This window comes from Chaetodon auriga, chromosome 23 (assembly GCF_051107435.1).
Source record: "Chaetodon auriga isolate fChaAug3 chromosome 23, fChaAug3.hap1, whole genome shotgun sequence".
Taxonomy (NCBI): Eukaryota; Metazoa; Chordata; class Actinopteri; order Chaetodontiformes; family Chaetodontidae; genus Chaetodon; species Chaetodon auriga.
Window position 1 is genome coordinate 7,355,083 of NC_135096.1, and position 19,239 is coordinate 7,374,321.

Genomic DNA, 19,239 nt, shown 5'->3' on the forward strand with positions numbered 1-19,239 from the left:
TAACAAAGGAAAAGGTGTTCAAAGGAGAAGAGCCATAGTTGTTTCTTAGATTTCACAGGTTCTAGGATTCCCTTTAACTATTTGGTAGGTTGGACCTAATTTGGTGCTAATTGCTGCACAGGGAAATGCAGCAAATTTCACTGGGATACTGCTAATTAATTAAGTCTATTTAATTGCCAGGATAACCAAGAGTCTTTTATTCAGAGCACAGCAAGTCAGCAAAACATGCTGGAAAAAGATGTTTGTCTACAAGAAAGAATTCGAATTTATATGGATAACAGAGCCTCCGATAATCAGTGAATAATTCATGAATGTTTAGTTCGGTTTAAGTTTAATTGAGGTGTTAATGTGCCGCTCCGGAGGCAAAAATAATCTCTTTAATTAAGTTAAACTTCAGTGGGTGAAATGCAAGCTGTTGAACATTCGCCGCAATGAAATTCATGATGGAGGAGCCCTGAAAGGACGCCATGCAGCCACATGACGGGTCGGTTTTTCTTCAACATTTATTTACACCACACATCAGCAGGATACAGCATTACTCTTCACAGAAGACCGGTCAAAAAATTGCCATGGACATTTATCAGATGGTCCGTGTCGTTTTTCTGTCTCCAGAACGGTCACACGATGCTCTGGAATAAGTCAACACACAGCCTCGTTTTTAATATGAAAACAATATGGTCATAATTTTGTGGAACCTCGGTGCGCTTTCTTGCCTTTTTTGCTCTGTTCTCGACCTTTAATCCCTCACGTGTGGCATTAAAACACAGTTAGAGAATGTCTGCATTGTGGTTGTCATCTCCAGCACATTCGCCACATATAAATAGAATACTGTACAGGTCCAGAAAAAGCAGTGAAATGTAAAAAGCTGTAAAACAGAACTTAAAATAAATAATTTGGAAGCAAATAGGAACCTGCAATTTTCGCTAATGAGATCCAAACAAGTCAAATTTCATTCGTGAGGACTATAAAATGCAATATTTGGTCGACAGCATTGGCTACATGCAATACTAGTACTGATTTGAGCACATGTTTAATTTAAAGTGCCAAAACGATCGAAACTTTAAGGGAAATATGGCTCATATCACCTGAAGCCTTTCTCCAGCAAGAGTTCATTTGTGCTTATAGCTTATTCCTATTTTGCGCTATGTTGATTTCACAAAGAAACAGAGGGAATAATCATGTCTAATTAATATATCTAATCAGCTTCTTGTACCTGTGAGTCAGCTTTTTAAGTCTTATGATTAAGGATGAATAAGCAACAACACAAACAGGCCTTCAAAATCCAGTTCAACATCTTCATTATGCCGAGTAGTAAAATGTCAATTAATATTGTGCAGCAGGGGAAAATATGAATATATATGATGGATAATATGCTGCAAGAGACCTCAGAAACCTTCTCATTTGCCTGAATCAAAGCACTGCCTTCATCATAACATATCAAGAATGTACGTCTATTTCGGGTCCATAATGTCAGTTCTGTCGTAATCAATTCAAAATATGAGAATCTGTGTATTCTGAGCGACAACAGCGACAGCATCAACAAGAAAGAGAACTAATAGCGCTGTTTCAAACCATCGATCAAACAAAGCCCACAAAAATAAAAGCTGAAAAATATTACTTTCTACAAGGACTCCAACCAGCAGCTTTTACAGCGTGTAATAACCAGAAAATAACTTGAGAGCAGGTTCTTCACAAAACGCTCCACTTCACAAAAAGCTAAGAAATTGAGTGACGCCTCGGCTGCAGGCTGGATGGTCCTCCTCCCAGCAGCAGGAACAATAAATGATTCAGAAAAGCTCGCCGTGCTTCCACTTCTCCAGCTTTCCAGTGTCATTCTCTGTGTTATGTCGATCAGATGAACTTTTGTTTTCATGACGCTGAGAAGATAAAGCCAGTGTGGTGTCCAGAGCTGCTCTTTCGTTTCAGGATACCACAGTAGCGACCGCAGGTCCAAGCTCCGAGGTGAACCTGTGACGGAAAGGGACAGGAAATGTCTTCATTCAGCCTTCAAAGCAGTGTGTTCACATGTTTTGGTGCACAATGATTTTTCAGTGCGTTGACTGCACTGATTCTTCAAAGTGTTGGTCTTTTGCGAGCTACACTACATGGCCAAAATTATGTGGACACCCCGCCGTTACAGCCGTATGTGATTGTCGGACATCTCATGCCAAATGGACATTAATACGCGACTTTAACGGGCTTCTGGGAAATGTGCCAGCTGATTTTGGAACCTGGCTGCAGGGATTTGCTCCCATTCAGCCACAAGAACATTTAGTAAGTTCGGGCACAGATGTCGGGTGATTAGGCCTGGCTCGATGTCAATTCATCTTTGGAAGCACACTATTGTCTAAAGTATCATTGTATGCTCTAGATTTCCCTTAAAGGAATAGTTGAACATTTTGGGGAAAAAGCTGATTTTTCTCCAATGCATTAAATATGAGGCAAGTAGCTGGTTAGCTTTGCTTATTAGCACAAAGATGGACACAGCTAGCCTGGCTGGTCTGTGGATAACACCTCCAAGCTCACTAAATAAGCTATATAAACACATTACATCTAATTTGTTGTAATCGCAACTTCCTGGAGTCATCAGTGGTTGCCAGGCAACTGTTCCCAGAAATACCTCAGCACTGGACCACAAAAAAACAATTAATTATTATTTTTTTGTGCGGATTAAATGGCAATATATGGTGTAACCTGGTAGCCGGTCTAGCTGTCTCCATCTGTTTTCTGTCTCTGTGCTAAGCTAAGCTAACAAACTTACATTTAACAGACTTAGTGGTATCAATCTTCTCATCAGACTCTCCACTACACAGGTATTCAGCATATTTCCCAAAACCAGAAATCCCCTCACCTCTGAACATGCTCATTGCTGCTGGGATGCAGCTACCTCTATTTGTTGGTGTCCACTATCCAGCAGCAAAAAAGTGCAAAAAAGTCTGTTTAGCTGAGCCTGCAAGTCCAACCTGATTGGATTTGACTCCTGCTGCCAAATTCTCTAACCTTGCAGGAGGACTAGTCGCTGAAATTCGGCCTTTTGACCTTCTACCTGCGCAGCGTGAGCCCAAATGAACCAAAATCAAGAGCAAAAATGTGAGACAAACAAACTGTACAGCGGAGACGTGAAGGGATCCTCAGTCTACGTCACAGGGAGGAGCTTCAGCAGCGGCAGGAGGAAGGCGAGGAAGAGGAGAAGCGGCCGGTTCGTCCGTGGGCTGCACATTGCGGCCGACGGGATGGGACGCTTCCTCCTGGGCCCGTTGCAGAGCGGGGTGTTGCAGCAGGAGATGCAGACTGAGTTCAGCCTGCCGGTGCAGAACTGCTGGTAGCCTGAGGAGGCGATGAGGCAAGCCCCGGAGGAGGCGCAGGATTTCCGATAATGTATTCCTGCAACAAACAAACAAACAAACAAACAAACTGTATTTTCTGAATTTTTAAGTGCGTCCACACACAGGTACTGGCCCGTTATCTAGCTTTAAGACGTTGGGCCTGCTGCAAAATATCACATCAGATTTTCCCCTGCTGTAATTAGATTGCTCAGATAGAAGATGTAAAGTATAAGAGCCTTCTGTAATGCTACTGCTTTTTTTTTTTTATTATTGCACTATAGGGCGATGCAGCTATTGACATTCTGTCTGCTCTTTATATTAACTGATATTTGTCAGTGTGATATATGTTACTACAATTTGTATGCAGAAGAAAAGCTCATATTCTGTAGTGCTGGAACTTTTTATTGCACTCCAGGGCCACTGACTCCCTTATCAAGTGATGTTTCTCCATCTGGCAGGCTGTACAGTGCCGTTATTTGTAATGCATTTCCATGTTACAGCGTGTGTTTTATCATTTATGTGGCATTCTTATTGTGTTATTTTTCTTCTGTTGTCTGTTGTCTGCAAATGAAATTTCCCCTCACTGGACAAGAAAAAAGTTTCAATGAAATCAAATTCGGATAAATTCAATCGCTTTGGGGCGGAATGTTCCAGTGGAGTGGAGGAGAAATATGTAAAGCTGAGCATTCTTCATCCATGGTAGTCTTTGTGTTTCTGCAGAAAGCATTGGCGCTCTGCAACTGCGTCTGCAGGCAAAGCATAAAATTAACATCTGTGGCGCTGCAGGTTTAGTCAAGGACATCCCAGAAGGCATTGAACCTGCAAGCATGCAGTTAGTTGTGACTGAAACATATACACTTACAATTACCTGTAGTCTAGCTAGCTGGCTAATTAAGCTAATGGTTGTTCCATGAGCTGGAACCTCTCAACTCTTTCGCAAACAGTCTAGTTGGCGCCCTCCAGGCTGAACCATTTTATTTCTGTAACGTAGCGCAAAGCTAATCTAATGCTGTGTCAGAGGCAGCTGAGGGAAAGTCTCCTTTTTTGACGAATGAGCCAAATAAAGTCATCCAGCGAGATAGGCTAGCTGCTGGGGTCTTCGGAGCGACACGCAGCACCAACATCCCTCATGTAAAAGGGAGCCTGAAAACAAAAACAATGGAGGGCCTTGCATTTGTTTGTGTAGGTTTGTAATGCATCGGTTTTACACAGCGCGGGAAAGTTATGCATTACACAGCGATGCTCTGTCTGCAAGACAGTGCTTTCTGCAACACAGCGGGTCTATCCACACATCAATCAATGCTTCTCCCTCCGCCTTTGAAGGCGAGGAAAGGAGCAAAATAACAGATAACAATGTCTATTACGCTGAAAATCACAGAAGATTGTTTTGACCTGCTCAGCCTCCTCGGCTGGGTCACTAAGTCACACATATGAGGATTAAAAGGTGTTTGGAGGGAGGAAAAAGGGAGGATTTTCTGTCTTGTTTGTCATTTTAACAGCAAGAGAGACAATGAAAACAGCTGAACACCGTGGCTGACTTAATTTCTTGTTTATGCTGCGTTTGCATGACTTGAATACATAAATACATTTCATATTACAGCAAAAAATCTTTTTAAAGTGGTATTTTTTTGACCTCCTGTTTTCCAGACAATCTTGTTTATGGCAGCATCTCAGCTCATCCCAGTTGAGACGTCAGTATTTATGGTAATTGTCTGTCCTATTACGCGTCAAGATAATAATCTTTCTTCCCTGACCTGAATGGGAAAGACACAAAACTTTATGCTCAGAGGTTTCGTACCTCCTGAGCGCCGTGTTCAGCTCCGTCTCTGGTTCCCAGACGGTCACCTTTCTTCTGCAGATAAATAGGAGCTCAGATACTTTTGGCTGACCCCGCCTGGGCTTTTACACCTTCAACTATAAATCTTCACTAACTCTGCTCTCCATCCTATCAAGGAATATGAACACCGAGAGGGCCTTTACCTCCACCAAGGACGCATACGAGAAAACATCTAAATCTAGATCCATGTCAGCACCAAAATACCTTTGACATGTGTCTCATAGTGTCCTTCTTCTTGACAATCTTTGAGATCATACGAAGTGTATAGGCAGTGAGACCTACCATGGCCGTGCATCCTGATTTACCGTAAAGTGCCCCTTACCATCAGGTTTGACGAGCACTTCCTTCTGGCACATGTCCTGTACATTGACGGTGCAGTTGACGATGTACTCCGGCGTGGAGCAGTCATTGTGCTTCATCTCCTCGCACTGGTAGCACTGGATCTGAAGGGCATCTCCTGCACCACGCAGGAAATAGAGTGCAAGATATTCAGTCATCCGTGGTGTTGCAGACATTCAATAGGTAAATACAATATAAGGAAAAAAGATTGGTCTGTTGAGATGAGAAGATTGATGCCGTTCTCATGCCTGTGCGGTAAATAAGGAGCTACAGCAAGGCACAGTTAGCTTAGCTTAGCATACAGACTGTAAACAGAGGGAAACAGATAGCATGGCTCTGCCGCTGCTGCTGTTTGCACAAAAGGCAAAAAGTAAAAACAACTGTGAAGTTGTTATGTTTAAAGATGAAATGCTATTGAATCTGCACATTCTTTATGCCGTTAAGGCTTTTCTAGGTTTGCTTTGCGCCCGTAATGGTGCTGCAGCTGCAAACAAGACGAATGGCCCCTCATGAGAGTGCACTGTCATGTTCTCTATCTTCTGCGCCGTGTTGTGACATTCCGCCCGCTGGCAGGAGGGCAGTGCTGAGGTTTTGTGCCTTTATAAAGCCACAAAAGAAAGTCTTTCACCAGGTCTCATCTAAGGTGCCTTTCAGCTGTTTTTATTGGCCGTCTCATGAGTGTCAGCAGAGAGGTTATAGATTCACACATTTTGGTGAGAATAAGCTGTAAAGAACCAGAAACAAATCAACAAAGCACACAGGGGTCCCTTTAAAATCCCTTTCAGCACATGGATTTTTATAGGTGCTACAGCTCCATTTACAACACAAACAGGCAGTAAGAGGGACTTGATGCACTCTGCCGATGCAGAGATTGCCTGCGTGAATTCCCACCGCCTCAGAAAATAAAAATGTGAGTGCCACATCTTCTCATAAAGATAATACGCAGTGCTTCTCACAGCTTTTGTAAATTTTATCGGATGCCTTTACAGCTGCCTGGATGAGTTTTTCTTATTGCCTAAAACCTCGTCATTAATCTGAGTGTCTGTAATACACTGGTCCTGCAGGAAATGCAAAACATCTGCAAGAATCAAGTTATGAGATGTAAGATGGAGGAAGTCAGCACAAAGCGATGCTTTCAATGTTGGTTAAATTGACATCCCGGTGCTGTTAAAATACAGTTCATGCTTGGAAAATAGGAAATCAAATGGTCTGTAGTCTTTCTGCAGACAATACGCTTGCTGTGCAGTTCCCCTGTGCAATGCACATGACGTCTTCTCACTGGAAACCCATTGCATCGTGTGTGATGGTGGAGTCTATCCACTTTTTGAGAGCTGACAATAAAAAGAACTTCTTTGTTGTCACACATCAGTGTTATAAAGCTGCAAGGTTCAATTAGTATTTCTGAATGACATCATCATCATCATCACAGCATCACACATAGGCACTCAATCACAAACTTCCAACAAACACACCTGCACTTTCTTTCCTAAGTATCCCACACAGGCTATCCGTCCACTCTGACGTATATTAGTGGTGTAATTATTGAAATGGCACCAAACATTAATCTCAACTCTGACAGCGCCATCAAACGCATCTGATAAAGGTCCACATATAAAATCACAACCCCAGCCTAATTACTTCAAACCAAGCCCATGCCTGAAACCTCCATCCATCACCTGGAAGATTGTGATAACAGGGAACTTTCTTATTTTTGTGGAGAATATCTGTCACACTGGAGGGCAGAATCCAGTGAGCACAGCTTATCAGCTTTAGAAATTTGCACTAAACCTATTTGATTTTCTCTACAAAAGGAAATACAAAGCAAATCTTTACAGCTTCGAATGTATAACAATTGCACAACCAACAATCACAATCACATTTGCTATAATCACTGTAGGCACCACAAAACAACAACAAAAATTAGACAGGTGAAAGAACAGCTGTGGCATCATTTCCTCACATGAGCGTCCAGAAAGAGCAAGCACGGACAAGCAGCATCTTCGCCTTCTTTGCCAACACTTGGACTGGCAAGAAGAAAATCCCTCATTCGAAGCAAACGCACCTACCAGACAAATCGAAACATGAGTCCTAGAAAATAAGGTTTAAGGGTGATAAAAGCTTGAATTCCCTCTGTGCCAAAACAGCGCAGAGGAGTCCGGCACAGCGCTCCTCCATCAGCGCGTAAAACCAGCACCAGACATGCAACATTTTGGGAATGACTGTCCATGGTTTTTCCATGGTGCGTAAGTTTTTCCAAAAGTACGAGCCAGTAAATATTTATATTCTACTCCCATCTGGAAGTCCGACCCCAGGTACAGACATACGCAGAAAACTAGTTATCAAAAGGTTACAGTTCTGCGTCGTAAATAAAGTCGTGATCATTTTGGAACAGTTTATCCAGACATTAAATGCTCTGACATCTCTCATGGATGCAGTGAGGTTAAACAAGCATTTTTTTTGGAATCTGGCATTCCCCCTCCGTCGCGCATGAATGTAGATAGAAAGGATAAGTACCTTTTGCACAACATACGCACGTGTTTTTGTGGCATGCAAGCTGAGCACGCGCGCTCCAAACTGTGCCCTCACGCGCTGACTGAAACGCGGCCGCAGCCTCTCCAACTTGCACCTACCTGCGTCGAGAAGGACTCCACATAAAGTCGCAAAAACGAGAAGACGCATTCTCTCCCAAATGACGCTCGGAGGGGAAACATCCGACCAAATGAACTCCTTCAGACGGGGGCATGGAGGACGAAGCGCCGCGGAGGAAGCCCAGACACGGACGCGCTCATCCTCTTGGCTCGCTGAGGTGAGAGCGAAAGCTCCGCAAAGTGCGACTCTCTCCTTCCTGCGCAACTGGAGACAAACCCAGAGCGCAGAAATCATAGAGCGCACCACGTGACGGGGGCTCACAGTTGGCGTTTTCATAATCTCAGTCAGTTTGCCGTCATGCACCGATGACAGAGAAATAATAGGCAGGGTATTCAGCATGTGGCGTTTACAGATATGTGCCATTTTCCAACGTTATGATTGGCTCCATTTTAATGATAATTCTGTGTTCATGTTTCTGTTTCGAGAGCTACGAAAAGTTCAGTAAATTCATAGAACCACGCGGCCACCTCGATTCCCTTCAATATCCTACTATATTACATGTTCTTATACAATTCTTCTTCTTCAAAAAAAAAAAAAAAGGACTATGGTGCGTCTGTGCGCAATGGATTAACCTTTAAAATGACCCAAGTAATTCTAAATACTGTGGTTTTGAGGCACTTTTTTATGGTGATAGTAGTTTTTGAAATATTGGGCTTTTTGTGACCTTTTATCAAGAGTTTTCATCATCATTCATCGAATTTTGGGACTTGCAGCCTATAATGACTTTGGCTTTCTCTTCTTTCTTCCTCTCTGTTGCTGTGATAATGTATTTCTTTCGGCTGCACATTTCATTTCCCCCATATTTTTCTATGATAACGCACTGGCAGGGGTTTTCTGACATGAATGACGTTAATGAATGGCTTCACTGAGTGTTGAGCCTAAATGGTATTGTAGTCTTCTTATTGTTGACTTTTAGGAAATTTCATTCCCCCCTTATGTCACCCTCTAAAATCATAATGACAATACTTTAACCTGCACTTACAACATAATCTGATTCCGCTGCTGTTTGGATGCTATCAGCAGAATACATTGAGCGTATTACTGCAGGCTATATGGAGGCATACAGAGAGAGAAATCATCCGAGCGTGCATAAACTAATTGCGTTTATTTATACGCACATAATTACCCATCAAGGGACTGATGGTTATAAATCCCTCCGCAGCGGAGCGCGGGCTGGGAGCGAACTGTCGCCGGCTCTGAGCTTCCAACTCCGGCTGACAGATTGTGAGTGGGAAGCGGTGATTACACGCGATGCCCTCGGGGTGAAACATTTCGGCTTTTTCTCCCAAACATTTATTACAACACTGAAAGAAAGAGGAAAAAAAAAAAAAAAATGAATCACCTGGTGACGCAAGCCTGCGCGCACACGCACATGCATGCGTGAGGATGTGCCCAAAATGAATACACACACACACACACACACACACACACACACACACACACACACACACACACCTTGCAGCTCGGTTTGAAATAGGAAATAGTTTCTCATATTTATTTAGGAAATAGTTACATAAAATATAGCATTAAAGTCTGGCGTAACAGACAAAATTGCACACAGTAATAATAATAATAATAATAATAACAATAACATTAATAATAATTACCAAAGTAACACTGCTGGTAACCATTTCTCTTTACAAAGGAACCAGGAACATTTAAGGAGAGAGGTGAAGCATGACAATCACACTACAGTCTGACAGTACAAAATGTGGGTATAAATACTGGACATCTAGAAAAATACACAAGTCCTCTTCAGACTCTCTTCATACAATATTAACAGTTTCATAGAAAAATTGAAACACACAGTCGGCTCTGTTGATTAGCACCAGCTGGTCAAATTCCAGAGAGAGATTTGGCATAACTTCACCTAAAGTTCAAATATGTCTTTAAAATAAAGTGATAAAATATTTTAGTATTAGCTCTTATCGATCAAAATAAAGATTTTTAAACAAGAACCCCGAAAGAATTCCATAAGAAAAGATACATGCCATGTTCAAACAGTAGACTTAAAACCTTGGTTGAATGCTTGGCAGACAATTTACATCTTTTTTTTTTTTTTGTTGTTGTTGTTGTTTTGCCATTTGCATATATCAATCAGCAATGCCCATTCTGATATTAACTTATAGCAGTTTCTATATACAACATAATATACAACTATGAGAGGAAAGCTGAGGTTTGGAGAGTTCAGGTATGTTATGCTATATGAGAGTTTGGATTCTGGAGTTTTGCATCAGGAACTCAAAAAAAAAAAAAGCTTCTTTTTTTTTTTTTTACATTTTTTTTTTTTTTTTTGTATTTATCAAACATTTCCTGATGCCTGCATTGCAATTCTTACAATCTACATTAGTCCAGTATGTTCCCTGAGCTACCAACAATGACACTGGGTGCATTCAAGCCAAAAAGTTGGTTGTTTGCTGTAACTGTGTACCAGCCAGACACTGAAAAATCACCATCAACAGTAAATGTACCGCGTGGGAACAGAAAATGCTTTGCTTCAGTTGACACGGTGAGAGGATCTGCTGTTTCTGTGAGCTGAATGGTGATCATTTTCATGTCATCTGAAGAACGATTTTCACAATCCTCCGTTCTGTTCGCCGTTATCGGCTGCATAACTGCTCAAAATAACACACGGAGACAAGAATGGCGACAGGTTTAACTGACAAAAATGAGTGAAAATGAACAGAAGTGAGCCTGTTTGTGACATAGTTTAAAAAAATATTGCTTCAGAAGAGAAGTAGACAAAGCTGAACCGGGTCTATTATTAAGTGTTGTGATTCCACATGGGCAATTTTTGGGCAACTTCAATGGGCAACGTACTTAGCAGCAAACATAAAACGACACCTTAGGTTTAAAATCTAGTTTCCTTGCAAGCAGGAATGCAATCAAAGCATTTTGTTGCAGCTCCACACCAATGTTACCCATCAGAGTCGCTCCCAAGACGCCCTGCTTATCACTGCTTGAAACATCATTCACTTTACACTCCTTACAAACTCTGTACAGTATTTCTTACAGTGCAATGATAAGAAGTTCCCCGGCACGGGGGGAAAAGATAACTAAGAATTGCAATGAGACAACATTGTGTATTGCTGTCCAGTCCACCACATCCAGAGTCAGATGAGTCCTGGTTTGGTGTTCGGGTTCAGGTGCCATCCTTGTGTCTCCGGCTCCACTAAGTGCTTTGTGTTGGATGTAGCAAGAGCAGGGCTCCACTTGTCGTGGCAGGGCTGTAGTCAAGACCGTGCTAGTCCAGTCTGAGTCATTTCCGAGATTAGGTGGAAGTCGGGGCTTGAATCGAGACCAGGGGCTGGGATCAAAGCCAGCGCGAACCAAGTCTTCAAAACTAAAATTTATGGAGGCTCTTGAAGTTCAACAGAGGTGAAAATCTACCTGCAAATCCACGCCGTGGGTCTACTGCACCCTTCAACAGCCAAACAAAAGGAGAGAATTCAGAAAGGTGGCCAAGAACTTGACATGTCCAAGATGTCAGAGACAGACTGGACTCTAGCACTACAGCCCTGCCGTCTTACTCGTAGGCCCCTACACGTCGTTGGAGCCCTGACTGGTGCAGGAGGAGAAGCTGTCGTACAGCGAGTCACTGAGGGAGCCCACGGGATCCGCCCCGGGCTTGCTGGAGAAGCTGGAGGAGGAGGGCTCGTCCGCCTTGCAGCAGTCCTCCCCGCTCTTCCCCACATCGGCGTGGCAGTCGCCTCTGCGGCCACCTGAGCCCGTGTCCGGGTACAGACTGCCGGAGCTGCTGTGGTTCAGCTTGTTCAGGGACTCCAGGGAGAAGTCGAGCGAGGCCGGCTGGTTCGCGCCGACTGGCGTCTTCTCCATGGGAATCTCCTTCTGTGGAGATCAACAGAGAGCACAAAGTGTGTGAATTTATGGGGAAGAAGGATGATTTGCTGCAGCTTGACTCTGCTAAATGTATGCTGCACCGTAAATCATTGCATTTTCCGGACTAAAATTCAAATCCGTGTAACTCCACACTCGCTTCTGCTGCTCTGACAGACACACAATGCCAAGCAGAGAAGTAACGTTGCACCATGTAACTCATCTCGTTTGCACCGTTGTGCTACAAAGCAATAAGACTGAGGCCGCTTGAGAGCATGACAGTTATCTATATTGAGATTTTTATCATGCTCAAGGACCAAATGTATGTCTTGGGTGTTGGCAGGGAGGCATCTCTGGGCATCTGGGCTCACCCACTCTCCCTGTTATATTAACTGTGTTGTATCATGTATTATTTTTTTTTGAACAGCCTGTGGCCGTCTGCTTTATAAATTAGCATACGCGGGAATATGTTACTCAGGGGAAATGCTGCGTCTAAAGCTGCTATCTGTTAACACTGCTTCAATTAGCGGGAGCCATTTCATCCTGAATGCACTAATGATTAGGGTGACCCAGAGTCGTGACAGTTCAGGAGATATTAGAACGGGAAAATGTTATTATTGCGGGTTTTATCACTAGACCGGATCGTGCCTTCGCATCGGAGCCTGTTGGCCTTTCAAGGGCACGCAGCTTTCGGCAACTCAGCAGTGATTAGCCTCAACAGCAAACGTGCAAAAATCCTGCATAACCAGCTGCTTCTTTGGTGCTTTATGCTTAAAGTCACTGTCACGTGACTCTACACCACATCATTGCTAACAACCCACGAGTCGAACCACGTCTGCAGAGGCAAACAAAACAGCATAGAAAGCTAAAAATATTCAGTTTTTGTTTATGACTATTTGAGTCTTCTGCGTGACCTCTGCTGTTTGTCTCAAAAGGCACTTTAGGGAGCTAGTTACTGTCACAATCAGCATGAAAACCCCTCTTTAAGGGCTGTAAACAAAATTCTCTGGGTAGCTGCATTTTCCTCCAGCAACTCCAGCCTGGAGAGGAGCAGTTGTCTTCGTAGGTATTTTTGCAGGGGTAAGTGCACAGAGGAATAGCTGGAGGGTCAAGGCAACCACCAGGGAGGCTCCAGACCTGGATCATTTAGCATTTTGCTGCGAGGTGTATCTCCCCTCAGACCTAAACACACAACTACTCCGCACAAGAAGCATGAACACATAAACTGCATCAGTAATGCAGTCTAGAGTGCCGTGCTGAAAATGTCCTGTAGGTGTTTTCTTGATCAAGTTGCCACGTTTTGTGAGTCGCTTAACTCACACTGCCATGCTAATGTGCCAGAACACAGAACATTCTGGAGTCTCGGCACATTTGGGCCCAAACAAACCATCAGGACAAACACTCGGAAGGTTTCTTTAAACAGCAATCCTGAGTATGCTGCAGTACAATAATTGACAACCCGGATTCCAAAAACGTGCTGCTGCATCAAATTCAGAATAAGCTTGCATTTGTCATCACATTCATATCTATAAATCTAATTTCTAATAACTTGTATTGATGCACTTGACATCTTAAGGGAAGTCTCAGCTGTGTCAGCAACACTTCGGGGCTTTATGGGAAGAGCAAGACCCCCACTGCTATGCTTGTAGTCATCATTGAATTGTGTGAAATTCTAAATATCTCCAACTTGGAATTACTTCGGAACTCAAAGACTGACTTTCCTGACACAGTAGCTCATAATTAAGGTCTAAACAATATGACATGCTGCATTAGTGTCTTCCTTCCTTGACAGTGTCAGCGGGCACTGCAGATAAGCTGCAGCCACCTCTCCACGGGAACGAAATAAAATTTAGAAAAGGAAAAAAAAGAAAAAAGATTCACCCTTGGATCTGCAATATTCTCTGTCTGGCTTGGTTCATTCCAGAAATTGTGATGTAATCTTATATTCCCTACTTTCCCGCATTACCTGTAATGCTTTCTGACAAGTTCTATTAAAGCAGCATGAGGTTTTTGCATTCAGCTGTATGTCACGCTGCATGTGTAGGTGGAGAGAGTAAAAACAATAGTGATTGTTGTTCTCGGCGCTGTTCCTCGCGGGCCTGAAGCCTTGTTGGTTTCCTCTCCTACCAGCTGGTTAATTGCATTCACCTGCCAACCCAGGTGTAAACTATTCTGTGATTTGGGCAGCTGGAATGAAACCAGCAGGACTCAGACCCCAGAGAGCCAAGTATGAGAACTATTGGTGCTGTACTGCGAGAGCAAGACAAGGCGGAGGAGAAGAAAATCAAGCCTCCTTTGTCAAAATGCAGCATTTCTAATAAGTGAATTCTGGATTGTTGAGGCTTCTGTCAGAGGAAAAAGAAATGTATGAATCCTTGTGTGAGGACGAGGCAAAGTGTTATCAAAAGAGCCGAGATTTATGGAAATTTGTGTGCAAGCGTCAAAGGAAAAAAGCTAGTTTGCATCGTATGCATTCTCCAAAAAGTGCAGAGGTTGAACTAAAAAGCAGAATCAACCTTCCACCCCAAAATCCCACCGAACGCCATTAATGCGCACTGATGTGACCTCAGCGGGTGCAATCCAGATGAATTTGTAAAGAAGACAGAAACAAAAAGAAAAGTCAGAGGGAAAATGTGCCCAAACATGGCATCCGACTCAAATATGATGGCAAATGTTGAGTAGGATTCTGAAGGTGTGGAGGCTGAACCCAAATTAAGGTGATGAATGCAGATTAGACTTGTTTAATTTGACTTCACCCACGCACCGCTGTTCATCACATCGCAATATTTATGTCACGTTATTGTCAGCCATGAAAATTCACCTTTTCTGGTCTTGGGGATTCGAAAAGAGCGCGTGATGGGGATCAGAGATTAGCAGAGCTCTGTGGCAGTGAAGAACAGTCTTCAGGTCTTGACTCTCTCAACCCCCCCCCCCATATCTCATTTTGGTCGGAAACAAGAAGAAAGAAAGGGAATAGCTGTCTTATCGCTGATTGGATTTGATTTTGGAGGAACACAATTACCAGTGGATCGAACTTTCCCGGCGCAGGTCTCTGTACCACCTGCGGGTGCGGCCAAAATGATAGCTGCACAGGCTGCGGGCAGACGTCTCAGTGAGAGCTTCCCACATGAAAACACGAGGGGCCAAATCGGCAATTGGTTCTGCATCACATGTCAGTAATGGGCTGTCCAAACTCGAATTCACTAGACCTGCTCACTACAATAGCTTATTGAAAAGGTCTTTTATTGGTGACTCAAGCAAGACACATTTTCTCCTTTCCCACCGCTGCTGTGTATTTTGCTCTCTCTACCTTGATGTTTTTTTACTTAACTGCTAAATTTTTAACCAGTTGTGAAACCACCTATAAGTCTGCCGTTCCCACAGTGGATTCAGACTGCCCACATAAACACTGTGAATTCACAGGAAATGATGCATGCATGTAATCCACCATTAAATTTATATAACCTGGCTGGTAACTTGGCTTGACCTCAATAGAAACAGGCCTGAAATTGATAAAGCAGATCAGCAAGTACTGATTTTAATGATTAAAAAATATAAAATAGCATCTAAAATGTTTCCACCTGCCGGAAAATCAGTGAAATAGATGCCGTCCAAAGGGCTTTTGATTGGTTAATAGAAACTATTCATGTCAGATTTCAATAAATGTGAAAGTATGCAGATTGCACACACTTGAATTGATGATAGCAAGATGTTTTGCGTCTACTGGTTCAGCCATGATCAAGTTAGGAGGAAAAGTTGCCGCGGTTCTTTGCGGCTGCTGGAATTTTGACATAAAGTTATACAATCTGAATTTCAAATACAGATGTTTTTTGTCTTTGCCGTCATCACCGTGCGGATAATTTGATGGCGGGCGGTGTATTTCTGGGTCTGTTCCCTCTGACTTTTCTATCAGTCTGACAGCTACTCAAGGGGAGCGCATGTTTCTGCTGTTGATATTCATTTGTACACTGGGATAGTTTTGGTTATCCTGCAGCCCATTTCAAATTGCATGTCAACTGAAATGTTCCCTTTCCCTCACCATGTAATGATTGCTCAAGGTAACAAGCTGTTCCACACTCGGGGTGATGCTGGGCATGCTGATGTGTTGTACACTAGTTTTGGAGCTGGGTCACATAAACCCCAGGAATTCCTTTAACTTCTACCATGCTACGCTGTGGTGCAAGTTCGAATGTTGTTTTCCCGCAGCAATTTTCTTCTCCTGCGTGCGGACAAAGGATGGAAATAGGAAAAAGAAAAAGAGTGAGTAAGCAGGAAAGATGAGAAAAGTTAGTCTGGGAAGGAAAACAGGCGGAAGTGTTCAGGAGAAAAGCAGGAGAAGTCAACTGAGAAGAGCAGACGGAGAGAGTTGTACAGGAGAGACGGAAATAGAGAGAGGCAAAACTGGGAGGAAGACGAGGAAAGACACGTGGGAGGAGGAGAGGCTCGGAGGAAGGAGAGGATAGAGGGAGAAGGAGGCGGGGGCCGCCGTTAGCGGGGCTGTCAGGTGCTGTCAGGATGATGAATGGGAGGCCAGTGCAGGCTGTGAGGGCTCTGATGGGAGCTGCTGAGCTTTACATCACTCTCCTGAGTGTTTGTGAAAGGTTATTAAAGGCGCTTAAATCACCGGGCACTGACACAGCCACCAAACTTCCCCAAACTGCTGCCAATGACAGCGTCTCCCGAGTCAAAAGCTCCCGCGCGGTGACAAAAGGGAAGCTGCCGCACAGGTACGGACGTGCGCCGAGAGAGGTGAGGAGGTGATGACACACAGATGGATTGTCTTTTTAAAAGAATAATGTAGGGTAAATGGGTTCAACAGCAGTCATCCATCATTACGGCTGCTTCACAGCTTATTGTCAAAATATACATTAACAGTGGGTTGGAATAAGGGATAATGGCTGTTTCCAACACGTGAACTCTTGAAGATCACGATTTGAAGATGCTCAGAACAGTCTGGAAGTAAGATCATTTCCTTTGGAGATTGGCTGAACTTTTCTTAATGAATCGGCAGCGTTTTCGCTGCAGTTAGAGTGTCTGTATGTGGGATTACTCTGCTGAAGGAGGCATTCAGATGCATGGGTGCAGGGGGTGTCCGTACACTTTTGCTCATATGTTGCCCATGCATTAAATATTAGCAACATTTTTACTGATGCTGCTCAAACTGGGGCTTCTTTCAGCGACTTTGCATCATGCTTTTAAACCGATCTTTTGTTTTTAATGAGGAATAAATGTGAATGAAAAAGAACAAGTATTCATTCATTCATTCATCTTCTATACCGACTATCCCTTTCAGGGTTGCGTGGGGGGGGGGGGGCTGGAGCCTATCCCAGCTGTCAACAGGCGAGAGGCGGGGTACACCCTGAACCGGTCGCCAGTCGATTGCAGGGCAAGAACAAGTATTGTAAAGCATCAAATAAAACTAAGTGCTTAAGTGTAAATACCTCAAAACTGGCAGGGCTAATGTTTTGACAGGACTTGTTTCCACGTTGTCTCAGAAGCAGCTCTTGACCTCTCATCTCTAGTCCCTGTAAGCACCCTGGGCTACCCCCTCCACCCTCGAAAATGTAGCCTACCGCATCCAATTAAATGACAGACAGGTTTGAGGATGAGACAAACAGAGCTCCGCTGTTCGTGTATTGTCTCTTGCATGCCAGCTAATGGAGCTGTGCTTGCAGCTTGGTTGCACAGCGCCTCATCGAACGTCCTGCCCCTCCGCTGGGACTCGGATCGAAGAAGAAGGAAAAAAAAAAAAAAACACCTCTTTTCACGCAATTCTCGCTTCCTGTAGAAGTGAACTCAACTTTGCTTTGTTAAGCTCAGACTCTGCCTCACACAGTAATATGGTTGAAATTCTCTTTTGCTTGGGCAGGTCAGATGGTGGAGTCATCTTAAGAAAACACTCCTGGAGCTGAGAGGAATTCAATCTTGCTCAAGTGCTGGTCAAGGACACTTCAGCAATGCTGTTTACTTGCTTGCTTTTGAAACATTCAGCCACATTTGTCATTTTCTTGGAGATAATGAAAGATAATGCCGACACATGCATGAGTGGCTCAGAAGGAGGTGCCCTTGCTACGGTCACATAAAACAATACCTTAATGTATAATAGTGTGAATGAAAGCTGACACAGTGAGCATATTCCACACATTCTATCTCGAAAATTCTGCATAATTATTCTAATTTATGGGCGTAAATGCTTTCAAACAGTCTATATCTGATCCTGATGTGGAGTTCCAGGATACCAGAGGTCAAAATAAAAGCAGAATAAATTCAGATTTTTTTTCCTCTCCTCTCACACACAATTGTTTTTTGAGCTTGACTCAGATTTTTTTTTCTTTTTTTTTTTCCAAAATATGGATTTTTGTGTCAGGGTGGGTGTAGGGGCGGCAGCAGTGTGAGAGAGGAGAGAGTTTGGCTGTCCCACAGAGGCGGGCCGAGCACGCCGGAGGCCATTTCATGGTCTCTGATCCTCATTTGTCATTCAGCGGCGTTAAATACTAATAGGCGAATACCCGCTGACACGAGAGGGCGAGGCGATCGAAAGCAATTAGGCGTCTTTTTCTGTGGAAATCTGCAAACAATTCCAATGGTGGAAAAGAAAATCTTGGGAGTTTAGCAAATCGGTTGGTGCCTCAGGAAGTGTTTCAAAGCTAAAGCTGACATTGCAGCTCGACGGGAGCTCGCTCTGACCATCTGAGAAGTCTCCTTGCCGAAGACCGTGACACACAGGAGCAGTCAGAATTCATTGTATTCATCTTTTTGCCTCTGCTGTGAGGAAAGAAAAAATATGCAAACCCTGCGACAGTGTGTTGCTCTCTCAACACCTCACACACATTCTCCTCGCACTGTATAAAGTTGCACACATCTACACCAGGCAGCTGCCTGGCTTTTTATCCCTTTCAACTGCCTCCTTTGGGCTCCATGAAATGAGGAAATTGATTTATTCTAGAACAATCAACGCAGGGCACACCTCATTATCTGCTTCAAATGGTATATTGAGGCAAAAGGATCAATAAGAGGCAGCCTAACGCAACAAAAACTTGAATATATTGCATAAAAATGTCCGTGTACTTACAGTAAAGATGAATCCCTAACACCAATTAGCGGCACATGCTGAATATCTGAGTAAGTGTCTTCAAAAAAAAGGGAGTAAAGCTGCCTGCACAGCTTTCTGGATATCATAAGAGGGTATAATGAGCAATAAAATGCTTGATAGGAATCAGCAGTGTGCCTGTAAAGCATCTTTTATGAGTA

The 19,239-nt window shown here is 43.4% G+C and overlaps 2 protein-coding genes across 4 annotated transcripts in view; both read right to left on the reverse strand.

The window, feature by feature from the left end:
• Positions 1 to 485: 485 nt before the first annotated feature.
• On the reverse strand, positions 486 to 8,437 carry LOC143316257 (ly6/PLAUR domain-containing protein 1-like). The gene is made up of 4 exons (XM_076724124.1): positions 8,133 to 8,437; positions 5,486 to 5,620; positions 3,111 to 3,384; positions 486 to 1,968 (listed from the first exon to the last, which is right to left on the reverse strand). The coding sequence occupies exons 1-3, from the start codon at positions 8,425 to 8,427 to the stop codon at positions 3,137 to 3,139; spliced, it is 678 nt and encodes a 225-aa protein (XP_076580239.1). The 5' UTR covers positions 8,428 to 8,437; the 3' UTR covers positions 486 to 1,968; positions 3,111 to 3,136.
• Positions 8,438 to 9,622: 1,185 nt separating this feature from the next.
• Positions 9,623 to 19,239, reverse strand: part of LOC143315914 (nck-associated protein 5-like) — a 128,825-nt gene continuing 119,208 nt past the window's right edge. For all 3 annotated transcript variants that reach the window (XM_076723474.1, XM_076723476.1, XM_076723477.1), the window contains one exon: positions 9,623 to 12,000. In XM_076723474.1, coding sequence (XP_076579589.1) covers positions 11,692 to 12,000 — 309 coding nt within the window. In that variant the 3' untranslated portion in view covers positions 9,623 to 11,691. The remainder of the gene's footprint in view (positions 12,001 to 19,239) is intronic.